The sequence below is a fragment of the Odontesthes bonariensis genome, chromosome 1, assembly GCF_027942865.1.
Source record: "Odontesthes bonariensis isolate fOdoBon6 chromosome 1, fOdoBon6.hap1, whole genome shotgun sequence".
Taxonomy (NCBI): Eukaryota; Metazoa; Chordata; class Actinopteri; order Atheriniformes; family Atherinopsidae; genus Odontesthes; species Odontesthes bonariensis.
In genome coordinates this window covers 35,898,663-35,914,034 of record NC_134506.1, presented here as the reverse complement: position 1 = coordinate 35,914,034, position 15,372 = coordinate 35,898,663, and the positions used below count along the sequence as shown (strand labels likewise).

The following is a 15,372-nucleotide window of genomic DNA, read 5'->3' as shown; positions in this document are numbered from 1 at the left end:
ATTTTTCTCTTCATAGATGTAAGACGATTTATGACAACTAAATGAGCTAAAAAAAAAAAAGTTAAAATCTATTGAGAACTACAAGCTAAAATGAGCTTCTTCGGCAATAAAATCTGAATTAAAGACAAATATCCCATTTATACAAGTACTCTGTTAAAAAAGAAAACCAACAGCTAAAATGAAGAAAACTGTCTGTAGACCTTCAAAACTGGCTCGGAACGAGGCTCAAATCTGCAGAAAAATGCAAAGTGCCAAATATCAAATGGAAGCAGTTTGGGACCAACAACAGATTTTATAGATCTGATGGAAAACTCAGCAAACAGGGATGAGTTGACTTCAACGATCACCAATGAGATCCAATTTATCTTTGAGGAGATGGAAGAGTCTCACACGACAACCATTAGTGCAGCTTTCTACCAGTTAGATCTTTTATGATGAATGTCCATAAAGACGCTGTTCCTTGATAAAAGCCATGGCGGCTCACTGGGAATTTAACAAAAGGCAACTTCTGGACTGAAATATTAAGCCACAATGTTTTTAGTGGAGGAAATCTACCACTAAGCATCCCTTCACTAAAACCATGCCTACAGTCAAATATGGTGGCGGGAGCATCATGCTGTGGGGGTGCTTTCCTGCAACGATGGGGAGGGACAAGTCAGGATAGAAGATGGATGCAGAAATATAATGTATGGAACAATCCTAAATATTTTCAAGAGTCCTCAGAATTTTAAGCTGAAGCTTTAATTTGTGTTTTTTTTTCTCCAAACTAGTTGAGCTTGAATGTTTTTGCCAAGTAGAATGGGATAAACCCCTAAAGGAAAGGTGTGTGATGCATGAAGCTGAGCCTTCAGCTGTAGTTTCTGGAAAAGGCCTGAATACTTATGCAAATATAATATTCCAGTCTTTCATTTGTCAAAACACTCAAAATGCTGATTTCGTTTCGTCACCGTGGAGAATTTCAAGTAGACTGCATGCTAAGGGATTCTCCAAAATCCCAGGGGGTTAAATCGCCATGACTACCAGCTGTACACGGTGCTGTCTGTGCGAAGCCTTATGCTCTTCATTCTTCACACTAGCAGCTGCTTTTTGTGTAGCGCTTAAAAATCAGTCTCCTAATGAAAATGAGAGTACCTGCAGTGATGGCGAAGCTTCGTTCAGGTGTCAACAAAAGCAGCAGAGGACTGAGACACCTGTTCTCAGCTCATTAACTCCATCTGCGATTATTTCCCCAAAAGGCGTTATGAAAGGTCAGCTCCGAGCCAGGAAAAGTTACACAACAAAACACTTTATTAGCATAGCACAACTCAACAGCTTCCTCCTGTTGCCAAGCACTTTGGCTCTCAGACATCATGTCCTTCTGGCTTTACGTGGGCGACATCCATTGTGAGGCACGGGGGTGTTGTCGGTGATTGATACCACCTCCAGGCCTCCCATCGTCAAGCCTTTGATTGCAGACTGCACAACAGAGAAAGACACATTTAGTCGTTACAATGGCTAAATGGAACAGATCGAGATGGCTTTGGCTTCTCATAAAGAAAGTCTGAAATTAATTAGAGGGCTGATTCTTCCAGCGGTGTCAGGTTTGCTAGAGCTGAACACCCACTCTCAAATCAATAAAGCACAGGGTCACGGTCACAAGAAGTCATGAAAAAATACAAGTACATCCCATGAAAACTGCTTCTGAAGTGTTTCTTTGAAATCAGTTAAAGGGCATGTACTCAAACGAATGCGCGTAGAATTAACAGTTTGTCGTCATTTTCATCACTTAAATAAATTATGGAACAAAAACCAGACAAGTTAGATGAAAAGGTACAGAACCTGAAAGAAGCTATGCTTGAAAGTTTTTACAATTATCCTCATCTCAAGATCACCAGTTAATCATCATGAGACAAAGAAGAATTTTTTTTGTCGTGATTACAGGTCAACGATGTCATCGTCTCAAGGTAACAAGGAATGCTTTGACATGACAATGAACACGTTTGATTTAATCTCGAGAAAACAGGTTTTTTTGGTAGATTTTGCTCGTTTGGCCCAGTAAAGTTGGCTTTCCTGGCACCTGAAAGGCAGCGAGGCAGAAAAGTCTCTGCTGCAATAAACAACGGGGACATAATCATTCTTGTACGTACTTCATGCATACATGCAAGACGCAGTTTATTACAGTGTAAAGCTTTTAACACACGTTTCATGTGAGACTGCATTTACAGTCAGAGCTGACTGTAACAGATGTAAACAGTCATCTGCTGACTATGTACACACACGTTTTGGACACGTCTGCATCCGGCAGGGTGTAGAACTGAAATATTTAACACCCCCGTCTGTGTTGTACGGCACAGTGAATCCTAATCCTCTCACCAACCTTTACATACCGAAGGCTGCAAAACAGCTGATTGAATTCACCACCTGGCTTGCTGGGAGGCTTATTGTTCTAAAATAGATATGCCACCTCTCACCCTTCCATAATAAGATGGATTCGAGAGGCTTGGCAGAAAGATATTTAAATATACCGACTCCTTGTGTGTAATTGAAGTTGATGACTGAGCAATATTTTGTTGGATATTTCTCACGTAAAGTTGATGTAATTAAAGAAGCTAATTAATGGCGAAGAAAATCTCTTTCCTTTTCGGTTCTTCTTACATGTTTGTTTACTTCCCTTTTTATGTCGAGGCTGAATGGAGTGGGATAAGAGTGAGAACTATAAAAAGACAAAAAACTCATTATGTAGATTTAAAAGTAAAGAAAACAAGCCAAAGAAAAATGTAACCACTCCGCAGTGGTTCAAATACAAAAGCTCGATGTGTTGGCTTTAAAAAGTGGATCAAATATTCATCCAAATATGTCGAAAAAGCCCACAGTCTCCATGAGACGTATTGACTTGTTGACATGACTGTCCAATTTCCTGCAAGTGACATCTAAGACCAATTTTTCAAATAAAAGGAGTTCTGGCTTATCAATACATGACCATATCAAGTAGAAAAGTAAGAAAGGGCTAATTTTATTTGACTAAATAATCAATACCTCCTGACGTTTCTCAGATTAAAATAGTAAGAACTGCTGGCTGTATTAATTCAGATGTGCTGCTTTAATACAGTTCTTATCTTTATTTACTGAGTCGCTGGACTTCAAGCAAAATCGTCCCTCTGAAGACATGTGGAGCATTAATATCAAAATTCATCTCTGGTATTAACAGCAACAACAACTAAGATTGGCAAAGTCATGAAAGTGCTCACCAGACGTCCAGGACCAAGACCTTTGACCACAACACGGACAAAGGTAACTCCCTTCACTGTGGCTTTCTGTTTGGAGAAAAACAAACAGATAATTACACAGAGTGTGTGCATGTGTGTGTGTGTGTGTGTGTGTGTGTGTGTGTGTGTGTGTGTGTGTGTGTGTGCAGCATCCGTCCAATATAATACGTTAACTTATTAAAAACACAACTAAAAGCTACAGAACAGCAACATGCAGAGTCACAGTAGTTACACACCATTGACAGAGCTCCAATTCTGGGGCCATTTGCATTGAAAGAGTTACTTAAGCGTGTTCCACAGGATCTTTTAAAATGTGTCCTTAGTTCAGAAAGACTTTTTATATCAATAAAACATCCTACAGTTTCTATAGAGACTGTTTAGTTACAGAGACTGAGTAACAGAAGTTTAGAGACACTAGACAGAGAGAAAAAAAAAAAAAGAGTCAGGCTCAGCTTTTGTAAACAGAGACCTGTAGATGACTGCACTCATGAGTTACTCCCTAGAAGAATAAAAAAAATAAAATAAATCAGACCTTTTCTAAAAGATAAGTTCAGGTTCTTGCCAAAAATAGCTCCACAGAAATGTTGCTCACTTTGTGTGATATTACCTCCCCATTCTCACTGTGACTGCATGTTTCCACTACATATTGAAGTGCAGATTAAGTTTGAGTGTCTGTTGTGTCACATTTAAACCTCAAAAACTTATAAAAACAGAAAACAACCCAGAATGCAGTTAATGTTTCTTACGCATAAGCGCACACACGACGCACAGAGGACACTTCGAAGCCTTTACGCTTTGCTTTACACAGGGTTAGTCTAGTTTGTTTCTTGTTCTGCAATTGTGAAGCATTTTAAATCATTCACAGTTTCTTGCACAAAGTCCCCCAACTGTGCTCTGGACACTGTTCCTACGGACTTTTTAAAAGAGGCTTTGGAGTCTGTTGGATGTTTATCACTGTGACTATAAATGGCCGTCTTGTTATTGGACCTGTCCCATCTTCTACATGCAAACAATACAACCTTTTATTAAAAAGTCCGACTTAGAACCAGCAGATCTGAGTAACTACAGACAAATTCTAAAACTCCCATATCTGACCAAAAGTTTTGAAAAAAATTATGTCTGCACAGCTCATCTTATTTAGATAGTAATAACTTGGAAAATTTTCAGTATGGCTCCAGAGCTCATCATAGCACAGAATCTGCCCTGCTTAAAGTCTCCAATGAACTGCTCTTATCTTCAATGTAAATATGCTAATTCTAATTCTTTAGGATCTTTATGGAGCTTTGATACAGCTGACAACCAGATAGATGGACACTTTATTAATCCCTCAGGGAGGCTCCCTCTGGGATATTTAAGGCGCTATATACGCTAACAGGTGAGCATTCGGGATACTGTCCTCCTTTGGTTTATCTCTTATTTAGGAGACATTACTTTCTCTGTTAAGACATTTGATTTATCCTCTTCAACAGCCACAGTGTGGAGTTCCTCAGGATCCATTTTGGGACCAGCTTTATTTGCACCGAGTTTGCCTCCCTACAACCAACATTTAATATTCACAAACTAGGAGCTGCAACAGTGTGGAGAAGTAGCACAGGCTAATTCAGTTGCAAAACATTCTGCCGAAACAATAAGGGGTCCTAGTGGTAAGAGAGACATTTATGGCATTTATGAGAAATCCTACAGTAAACGGTTCTGAAGTTTTGGAGCAAGACAAGAATTACAAGCATCAGAGTTGAGAACTCACGGCGGCCGCAGAGATGCCCGCAGTCTGAGCAGCGATGGGCGTCGACTTCTTGATGTTCTTGAATCCCTCTGTGCCGCAGGACGTCCTCACCATGGACTGTCCTGTGCTGTCTGTTAGCTGGATGTGCGTGCTGGTGCAGCACAGAGAAGTTTAGTGAGGGACTTGCTCACAAGTGACGGGGCATTTTCACCACTGTTACACTGACACTTCTCAGGCAGGCAAAGTTAGATGTAATGTCATGAGTAAATAAACAGCCAAGCTCAGGAAAACCTGTGGGCTCTGCATTGTGATTGCCGGCTTATCATAAAAAACAGCTTCTGTCCAAATTTGCACAGACAAAAATCAAATTGAATTTATATATCATATTTATTTTTTCTATGTTTATATATGTATAGACTTACTTGTTGTATGTGGCTTTAATGTGAATGATGGGTAACTCCTCAAACTTCTTTCCAGCCCATCTCAGTGCAGTGTCTTCACCAGGCAGTGGAGGGAAATAGCTGAAGGATTACCATCAAGATTAACATTTAATTGTGATACGGAAAGAGATTTTGCATTATGGCGTTACGGTCTGGGGACAGGGGAATATGACAGACATGTATGTGTGCTGGTGATGTCTGACCTGAAGTCTTTCCCAGAGTTTGCTTCGGATGCTTCTGTCTCTTGCTGTCTGACAGCACTGCAACATAATGTTCGCTGCAGCCCTCTGCTTCCATACCTAAACACATACAATGTTAGCACGGTATTCATTGCAAAGTTAACCAGTCTATTAGTTCATTTTTTTTTTTGCGATGGTTGTTGTGTCAAAAAGGCATTTTGCAGCATTACAATAAAATACAACACATGACAAACATCCTTTTAGCTAACTGTTAGCTAACAAGAACGTCTTTACACAATAAAACACTTACTGGGAGATCCCATTTGCATTTACTGAGGTAGCCAACTGTCGAGATACGGCGCTCACGGAATTAAATAATAAACAGCTGTATTTAAACATATTCTATGAATTCATACACACATTCCCAGTTAGACGAAACGATTTTATAAACAACAAACGTGACATTGAGGGTGCCGTGAATTCAGACCAGACAACTTATATGTGGAGGGGTGAAATGGTTAGGAAAAACTTCACTAGTAACATAATCTATCCATACAATACTTTTACAGTAAACCACCGATATAAAAAGTTATTAAATAAAACAAAATTAATACATGCATAGCGTATTTTGAGGTTAAATCATTTTTATTTGAAGCAGATAAAAGTTATACCCCCACTTTTGAGAGAATAGATCCTTCGTTTTTCCGCACAGAATTGTGGGTAATTATTGGCGAATGAGGCCTTCAAGTAATTCTCGAGAAAATGAAAATTTCAGATAGATACTTGCTTGAATCCTAACGTAACAACTGCGCTTTTTTTCGCTTCATATAAATAAATCAAAGTAGAGTTTTCTACTATGAACAAAGGGAAAACATTTTGGTATTATTTTATAGTCAAAGGATTGAAGTTGTGAGTCTGACTTCCAGGCTGTTTAAAATATGTAATGTGCAGTCGCCAATATTTATTTTTTTTGTATATACTTTGAATGCAGCAGAAGGAAGATGGCTGCGCCCTGTCGAAGGATGGCGAGTAGGTTTTTCGTACAATTTTTGTCCAGTTTTAGTCGGACACCCGTCGGGAGAGCGGGATGTCGACAGTTTTCTATCTCTTCTGTTTGTCGGGCGACTCCTCAGTCTAAAGTTGTCACGGAAAGAACAAGTTCTCCTTGGACTTTGATGGCTGCAGTGTGTCTGCAGAGGCTTCCGGTCATCTCAGCGGACTGTAGTCCGATTGAGCAGCAGTTCAAACAGATGATGCAGCAGGTGATTATGTGCCGCAAATTAAAATTTAAAGGGTAAAAGAAAGTGTGTCCAGGATGTTTGGTGAAGTAAAATGGAGAGGGGGATTAGTGCCTCACCGTAATGCACACTAACTATCGAAATACTGCTGGGTTGTGTTCAAATATATTTTTCACAGCCATAAGAACAATATTTGAAAATCTTTACCACTCTTTCAAGTTAGAAAGAGTTATCATCATGATTTATATTTGTTTTGTTGCTGTTATTAATACTTAGCGCAGACATTAATGTTGCAGAATAAAACTTGTTGAATGTTCTTTGTCACTCATGTTTTTTTATGTAATTAAAATGTGTTTTTGTTGTTGTCTATGAATAAAACATCTGCAGTAGTATGATGTCCAGCTGGGTTTTGGGGTCAGATAAAGTGTTGTCACTGCTCTACCATAATAAGCAGATAGCACTCGTTCATGTTCTCCAGATTTGAAAATGTCCTGAGAGACTCGCTCTGATTTAATTTCAGATGGAGTTGGAGAAAAGCTTGCTGTCAGACCATGAGCTGCGACTGCTGGAGGATGCCGAGAGGATGACTCGTAAGCAGGCGGATGACTATGACTCAGATGAAGAAGAAAGCCAGGGCAATCAGGAGATCATGTTGGCTCAGGATTTGGAAGACACCTGGGAGCAGAAGTTGAAGAGCTTCCAGCCAGTACCGAGGCTCAGAGGTAAGTGTAGGATAGTGTAGGATAGTTAATGACTGCATTGAAGACAAGAAAAGAAGAACAGAAAGACAGTCATAATGATCTGGGTTGAAGTAAAATTGCTAGGGAGGATATGTATAAAGTCTATAAAAAGACTTGTTTTTCCACATTCAATCTATCTCAGCAGAAATCTATTTTTCCATTTTCCTCCACGTGACATTTTGAAAGTGTACACAAAGTTGACAGACATGTCTTCTGTTTCTTCCTCCGTTTTGTTTAGCTGATGTCGATAATGACCTGACCACAGTGGAGCGCTGCCTGGCCAACTCGCTGGTGCTTCTGGCCGAGCAGCAGGTGGGTGGGGAGAAGCAGTGGCTGCTGCCGCAGGCTCCCTGGCAGGAGGGAGAAGCGCTGCGACAGACGGCAGAGAGAGCCCTCTCCTCCTTGCCAGGTAACCCCAGTTCTTATGGCCGATACTAAGCTGCCAACCCATTTATTTTAACAGCTTTTTAAAAAGTAACTCAGGCATACAGTTCCTAATCGTTTCATTTGTCATCTTATAAACTATAGAAAAAATGTCCATTACAATTTCCCACATCCGAAGCTGATGATTACAAATGTTTAAAATTCAGATTGTTATCATTTGTGGCAAAGAGGAGAGAAACTTAAAATATTAATCCCATTTCCAGAAAAGATTGTAAATTTTAAATATGAACAAAGTTTTTGATGCCAGCAACATGTTTGGGTCGGGGTGGTCGGTGGTGTAGTGGGTTAAGCAGGCGCAGTCCTCGCTGCAGCTGGCCCCGGTTCGAGTCCCGCATCGGACGGCCCTTTGCTGCATGTCATTCCTCCTCTCTCTGCCCCCTGCTTCCTGTCTCTCTTTGACTGTCCTGTCCTTTAAAGGCATAAAAAAAGCCCCCCCCCCCCAAAAAAAAAGGTTTGGATTGAGGCTAAGGAATTTAGAAAAGTTTATATTCTGGAAGATTCTACAATCGGCAGAATAATTGGTGACAGGTTTGTGCCAAACTCGGTCAGAGAATTATCAGTAAGTTAGAAAATGTGTGAAAAGATTCAAGGAGAAGGACAGAAACCACTGTTGGATGCATATGACCTTCATGCCTTCAGGCTGCACTGCATGAGAACCCGTCATGCCACCATAATCTATACAACTATGTGGACTCAGAAGTACTGTTTTCACTCAACAAAGTCTGTCATTTTGTCCAGAAATGTCACCGAAAATTATATTTGAAGAAGTCGTATATCAATTCTTCTTAGAAACTCCAGAGTTCTCTGGACATGAGCTGAGCTCAGATGGACACAATAGACATGTGTTCTGTGGTCAGACAAGTCCATTTTTCAGCAGGGAGTGATGTCTTGTTCGACTTGCCAAAGATAAGAAAGACCATCGAGGGAAAGATGTAAAAGCCAGCATCTGTGATGATTTCAGGTACATCTGAGTCCATGACATGGGTGATTTTATACGTGCTAAGGCTCCACTGATGCAGGGGCTTACATTGAAATATTGGAGAGACATAAGATACCATCAAGGCAATGTCTTTTCCTGGGAGGTAAGTGGTTATTTCAGCAGGACACTGCCAGACTTCATTCTGCTTCATTCTGACCAACCTCATAAACACAATGTGTGTACAGATCTGTCTGCTATTGAAGTGTGGTACATCATGAAGAGGAGAATCAAACAACAACCACAGACTGATGAGTAGCTCAAATCTTGTATTAAGCAAGAATGGACTCAGATTGAGCTCGCAAAACTGCAACAATCAGTATCCTCGGTTCCCAAATGATTAAAATATTTAATGAAAGGGAAACATGATGTAAAACAATGGTAAACATGCTTTAACCCAAAATCTTTTGAGTGTGTTGTTGGCATTAAATATAGAATTTATTTTTATATTTTCTAAATAAAATCCTTCTATCAGCTTGGTGGGTGCAAGGCGTGGAAGGACACGGATGCAGACTTTCAAAAGTAGAAGCAAGACTTATTTTCAAAAAACAAGGTTAACATAAAGCGCGGCTGAGGCGGAAGACAAAACTAAACTGTGGAAAAGAAAACATGGCTAAGACAAAACATAACAAAGAACTTGACTTGGCATAACTTGACTTGACTTGGGCTGAAGACGGTGAAGGATGTCTGATGAAGGTGCAAGGATTTCACCAAGACTGAGAAAACAGGGAGCCTAAATACTGTGGGAACTGATGAATGAATGAGTGCAGCTGATGAGAACTTACAGGTGAAGTGAAGGAAATAATGACCTGAACATGGGGACTGAGGAAACAGAAACTGTGGGGAAAACAATGGCAAAACTAAAACATGGCAAAACTTAACTCATTGACGTCTATAGACGTCAATTGCGTTTTTTAAGGGAGCGGGCTGGGGGACAATCTAGCGGAGTTTGTCACTAAATCTTAGGCTTGTAAACACTAAACAGAGAATATACTGGCAAAATTACCCGCAAGGTGGCAGCAGTGCCACTATGCACACACACAAAAAAAAGAGCTTGTTTTCTCCATTTTTTTTGGGTCAAACAGCTGTTTTTGGTGAAACCAAACTATGTTCTACTGTCTATTACTAAAAGACTGAAATTGGTAGAAACAAACTTTTTTTCCTGATCAAAGAAAAGAGTCTACTCTTTCTTTTGGTAATTTCGGTGTGTACATAGTCATAAGACACACTTTTCTGTGGGTCTTGGAAAATCAGTCAAAATACTGAAAAACACTTGGCAGTATGGGTCTCTCTGAACTGAAAATGGCTGGCAGCCAATGAGTTAAGAACTAAACATGAACTTAAAATCTGAGACGTGACATAAACTAACACATGATAAAAAAGAAGAACTAAAGACATGGGGAAAACCCCGTGGACATGACAAGTTCAAGTTATTGATGTTCTTGATAGTGTCAGCTTTAAGTTGCCGTACACATGGAAACTAACTAAAGCAAAGACAATTACCTTAACGGAGTAGCGCTCCTCAGATTGAAAGAGTTTATGATTCAATATTTAAAAAAATGAATGAGATTTATTTGTTTGCAGAGTTAATCAGTGATGTCCAAAAAAAAGATGGAAGTTAGATTAATGACGTCCATTCTATCTTGATGTAGACAGGCTTACCATGAGTGGTGGAAAGTCTCATTTATTCAAATGCTGTAGTTGAAATAGTTTGCCAGGATGTTTTTGATCAGGGCCTTTTTTCTCATTTATATTTTGTTGCAAAATATTGATACTGAAAATCAATGCAGTCAGATCGTATTGAGTGAGAACACAATGACGAGCCAACCTGACAGCTGCAACGTCATAATCTGCTGCAAAAAGAGACAAAGTGTTTGTATTTGCAACTGACAGGCTCGTGTTTTTAATGTGTCGCACTGATTTTCTGTGTGTTTCGCTCCTTTCAGTCTTGGTTTTCTCTTCCCTTTCAGCTCCTTTTACACTTAATAAGGGGGAGGGGGCATTTGATTATTATTGATCAGAAGAAGAAATCACACCAATTCTTATCAGAGCTGACCATTTATTTAAGCAATATAAAGTGATGTTTTTAGGTGCTAGCAAACATACATGCAAGGGCCACATGTTTAGGTTTTTTTTAGACTTTTTTTGGTGAAGAGTTTGAATTTTTTTGGCAGCCTCTATTATTTGAGCTGAAATACACAAAAGAGGAGCTCCTACCTCCTGCAGCAGCTCACCACCCACATAATTTCAGAGCGAGACAGTTCCTTCAGGGAGAATTCAGTTGAGGTTCTTTTTAAATTGCCATCAGACACTTTAAACAATCTGAGCCTGACAGTTGCAAATACAAGCGGTTTAACTCTGCTGTGCATTATTCCACGTGTTATTAGACTGCAAGATTTCAGTAGTTTCTGGTCACATACTGTAGCAGAATCTTGTCTTCTCTCCTCTGACTTTAATAATCTCATGTCCTTTCTGAATAATGTGCTCTTCCTCTGTTAAAAGCTGCATAGAAAGTAACCAAAGCTAGTACTACCTCTAGCAGCTGCAACAGAAACCTACAGTTATATTTTATGCTGTTAGATTGTTACCACCGATGCAGTCAAAAGTCTACCACTGCTAACATCAAAATTTGTTGTTCAAATTAGACGGCAAGTCACTGTTTGTTGCCCCGATCCTTGATATGTTGTGATGGGAGCTACTTTAGTTTCATCTTTACTGTTGTACCTTTAATTTCCTGTCATGTCTTAGTACTAATATTAACTTTCGATCCAAGATGTTAAAATAATCCTTGTTTTAACCTTTGAAAGGACTGGATACGGACCAAACTTTCACCACCACTCATTCATTTTGGATCCAAAATAGTGCCCACACTGACACACTGTAATCTTAAACGGTGTGTTCTGCTGTCAAAATGCATAAAGATTTAGTCTAAAGTGTAAAAGAGGAGTAACCACATGGACATGATTAGTTACTCTGTATGTTGCAGAGTATGCTGCATCAAAATGAAAGTTGTCCCCACGGTGGCTGTGTTGCTTTATTGTGGCAAACCTGCAAGCCACGATACAGGCGTGTTCATTTGGCTGCATACATGTTTGGTTCTTTTTCCATCTTGTTTTTTGGTGACATTCAAATATCCAAAGCACTTGCAGCTGATGATGCGGAATTAGTCTTTATTTTGGACATGTCGCAAGCTCTGCATTTCTGTTGATTACTGCTGAGCAGAACCACGCTTTGATGCACTCTGTTGACACCAGTTTGCCTGTTCTAGGACATCACTTTAAAGCTAGGAAAGGTCAGGTATCAGCCAGCTGCACTGTATGCTGCTACGTTCTTCCAACATGAGACACGCCTGTCTACTACCTGGCTGTCAATAAACCGAAGTCGTAACCCCGATACTGTTTCTAAGAAGAAGATTTAAGTGACCATTTTTGTCTTAAATATAAGCATCATTCATTTGCTGCATTCTTATTGTTTTTATATCCCAATATCTGATGCTATGGTGATCCTTTCTTTTTTTTTAGTTGATCAGTGATGTTTATCTTAAGTAGCAGTGTGGCACGTAAGGTACAGTCATCTTTGTTATCAGCAAGGTTATGCAAATACCTTTAGTCATCTCCCTTCAAACCTCCACTGATGTTCGCTAAAGATTAGGCTCAATGCTTGACTGAAAATAATTAGATGACTGGAAAAAAGCTAAAGCTGCAAATATTTGCATTGACTTGGTAAAATCCTTCACATTATAGATATTGAACTGATACATTCTATTGCATGCCTTTGGATGAAGCACCTTAGCTGCAAAGTGTAGAAATAAAAAAAAAACCCCGAACAGACTGTTAAACCATTTCACAGGACTGCCAATGAACTAGTAATATGTTTCCTTCATCAGTCACTTTGTATTAAGAGTCTCCACTTGACATTAACATGTAGCATTTTGTGGAAGGTTTTATTTAAAGTGTCTTACAGCAGCGTGAGTTGATCCATATTTTTAATATAGCTTGACTCAAGGGGAACTGAGTCTCTAACAAGCCGGTGTTGGTGCCTCCCTCTTATGTTGAGCCAGCTGAGACCGTGGGGATTTACATGACATGAGATTAGATTAAAAGACTGTGTTGTTGTCACAGCAAAGGACGACGAACAGAATATTGGGTTGATATAGCACTTTAATTAGAGCAGTCAAACACAAGTAACCCAGATAAATGAAATTAAATATAGCAGCAGCATTGAACATGATGGATACTGCATCCACATCTTTTCCCCCGAAACTTTTGTTTCCATCTGATTGAACTCACAGCTTGTTCTCTTCCCTACAGCAGCTGGTTTCAGGGCAACGTTCCTCGGAAACGCCCCCTGCGGAGTATACAAGTACAAACTGCCCAAAGCTGCTCGGACGGAGAGCTCAATCGGAACAAAGGTGTTCTTTTTCAAAGCCATTCTGGCAGACAGCACTCCATTCAAATCTCCAAACGCCTCTTTGCAATGGTTGAAGAAAAGTGAACTACAGAAATACCTGAAACCAGCGTACATGATGAAGGTGGAACGCTTCATCCTCAGCCTGTGACTTCTCACCTCATACCAGGGACACTGACTCAAGGAACAATATGTATGAGGCCTTGAAAGTCACCTTTGTTGGTTATTTGTCAACCTCTATCATTAAATGTCCTGTTACTCAATAAAATATGTATGTTTTATTTTATAAATGCAATTGTTTTCACATATTGGAAAAACAAAACCTCAAGTCTGACACGTGTAGGATAACATAAGGGAGTGGGAAACATTTTAGAAGTATTTAAAAAAAAAAGATCCTTTCATAAAGTTTTGTCAGTCATGTCCAGACATTCACGAAGCCCATAGCTGTGTTCCAGTTCCCCAGTAGCTTCTTGTAAAGTGAACTGCACATAGTTTTGAGCCATGTTAAGATTCCAAACAGGTGGGAGCAGAAAATCTCAGTTCAAAGAAAACTTCAAATTTTGTGAAAAAGAACTGAACAAGGTTTCATTGCCTTGCATTGCAGTAACCTAAATAGCACTACTACCCATCAGTCATTGCATCTTCCAAACAAAAGCGAGAGCTTGCTTAATGGTTAAAATACATTTGATACTATAATCACATTTGTATTAATTATTGAAGAAGTTACCTGACTAAAAACTATTTGAAACTAAAAAAAAAAACCCAACCTAGTATTCTCAGGGAAACGGCCTATTAGCAAGCTAAGCTAACGCAGGTTTGGCTAGACTTGCTGTCTACCATGTTGACATTAAAGGGTGTTCCCATTGCTAACAATTCTTGAGCAGAGAGAGTACTGCTCATGTACTGTGGAAAGGAACATATCTAATTTTCACCCTTCAGTCAATAGATTAACCTTCCCTTGTGTGGTACAGTATCATTCTATTCATTGTTGGTATCAAATACTTTTTTTATTGTTAAAGATTACATGATACCACTCGACATGGTATTTCAAGATCTTTGACATATCATGTAATATCTTGGGTGGATGTGTGTTCCAGATGTAGTTAAATTCCTCCGAGTCCAAATGAACACAGGAACAGATAAACCATAATGACATATTTTACATTCATGTTTATTGGGCTTTCAATGTCCCCAAAATACAAAATTAAATTTTCACAGTAAAGATTTAGTTTTACTGATACAGAACAGGCTTGTCATTGTGACAAAGCTCAAGACCACTGCAACTATATAATTTCCTGTTTTTCGGTATGTACCGTTCAACAATCCCCTTAAACCTAGTACACTTGAAATGCTGAAATGTTTTCTTTTTTTTTGTCTGGGAGATCTGGTGCTTTCCTCTTTACTATCAAGAGCAACCGTGTCTGCCTCCTTGAGGTGAAACCCTGTCATTTTATATTATTTAGGTCAAATCAGGGCCATTCCTGGTGCCAGAAAGGTATTTTATAATCATGAATATGTGATTGAGAGCTTTACTTGGGGTGATACTTTGCCTGGATCTACCAGTAGCATCGACTTAAAGAGGCCCATGTATCTTCATATTTAGTTGGATCCTCTGCTCCAGGCTGCATTTTTTTTTCATCTAGTAAACGAAAACTATCATAAATACCCCAATGCTGCTTAATTTAATCTCCGTGTTTTTTGAGTTTCCAGCTGGTGTTTTCGGCCTGCAGTCATGGTCGGGGGCTTCCTGCAACAGCTTTAAAAAAAAAAAGCAGTCTGTTTCAAATCCTTCATCCAGTCAAAAATATTCACTATCATAATCGCAATGTGTTGGATACAAGGCCTGGCAAAGGCCTGGCCAACACAGCCAAAAGCCAGCATATCAAAACTTTGTCGTGTGGATGGTCCAGCATAACCCCAGGCGCCACACATCCAGCGGTCTGAATGATACACTCCTCACACAATTTCAGTGTCTCAGTA

General features: G+C 39.5%; 2 protein-coding genes across 3 annotated transcripts; one reads left to right on the top strand and one right to left on the bottom strand.

Moving 5' to 3' along the window:
* Positions 1-1,265: 1,265 nt before the first annotated feature.
* On the bottom strand, positions 1,266-6,067 carry mrps11 (mitochondrial ribosomal protein S11). Its single transcript, XM_075465658.1, has 6 exons — positions 5,898-6,067; positions 5,612-5,707; positions 5,391-5,489; positions 4,990-5,119; positions 3,228-3,293; positions 1,266-1,455 (listed from the first exon to the last, which is right to left on the bottom strand). Exons 1-6 carry the CDS (start codon positions 5,984-5,986, stop codon positions 1,348-1,350), a joined length of 588 nt encoding a protein of 195 aa, XP_075321773.1. The 5' UTR covers positions 5,987-6,067; the 3' UTR covers positions 1,266-1,347.
* A 514-nt stretch (positions 6,068-6,581) lies between these two features.
* On the top strand, positions 6,582-13,769 carry mrpl46 (mitochondrial ribosomal protein L46). Of its 2 annotated transcripts, none has more exons than XM_075465631.1 (4): positions 6,582-6,849; positions 7,346-7,547; positions 7,804-7,974; positions 13,299-13,769. In XM_075465631.1, exons 1-4 carry the CDS (start codon positions 6,589-6,591, stop codon positions 13,541-13,543), a joined length of 879 nt encoding a protein of 292 aa, XP_075321746.1. In that variant the 5' UTR covers positions 6,582-6,588; the 3' UTR covers positions 13,544-13,769. The 2 variants fall into 2 exon arrangements, with proteins under 2 accessions (XP_075321746.1, XP_075321738.1); XM_075465623.1 differs by having other exon boundaries at positions 13,296-13,754.
* The last annotated feature ends 1,603 nt before the right edge of the window (positions 13,770-15,372 follow it).

Excerpts from the sequence above, each read along its gene's own strand:
- mrps11 (XM_075465658.1), bottom strand. The coding sequence starts at position 5,986 with ATGTTTAAATACAGCTGTTTATTATTTAATTCCGTGAGCGCCGTATCT. Across the intron at positions 5,708-5,897 it reads AATGCAAATGGGATCTCCCA|GTATGGAAGCAGAGGGCTGC; the intron begins GTAAGTGTTTTA and ends GTATGTGTTTAG. Across the intron at positions 3,294-4,989 it reads CGGGCATCTCTGCGGCCGCC|AAAGCCACAGTGAAGGGAGT; the intron begins GTGAGTTCTCAA and ends TTCTCCAAACAG.
- mrpl46 (XM_075465623.1), top strand. The coding sequence starts at position 6,589 with ATGGCTGCGCCCTGTCGAAGGATGGCGAGTAGGTTTTTCGTACAATTT. Across the intron at positions 6,850-7,345 it reads TCAAACAGATGATGCAGCAG|ATGGAGTTGGAGAAAAGCTT; the intron begins GTGATTATGTGC and ends ATTTAATTTCAG. Across the intron at positions 7,548-7,803 it reads GCCAGTACCGAGGCTCAGAG|CTGATGTCGATAATGACCTG; the intron begins GTAAGTGTAGGA and ends CGTTTTGTTTAG.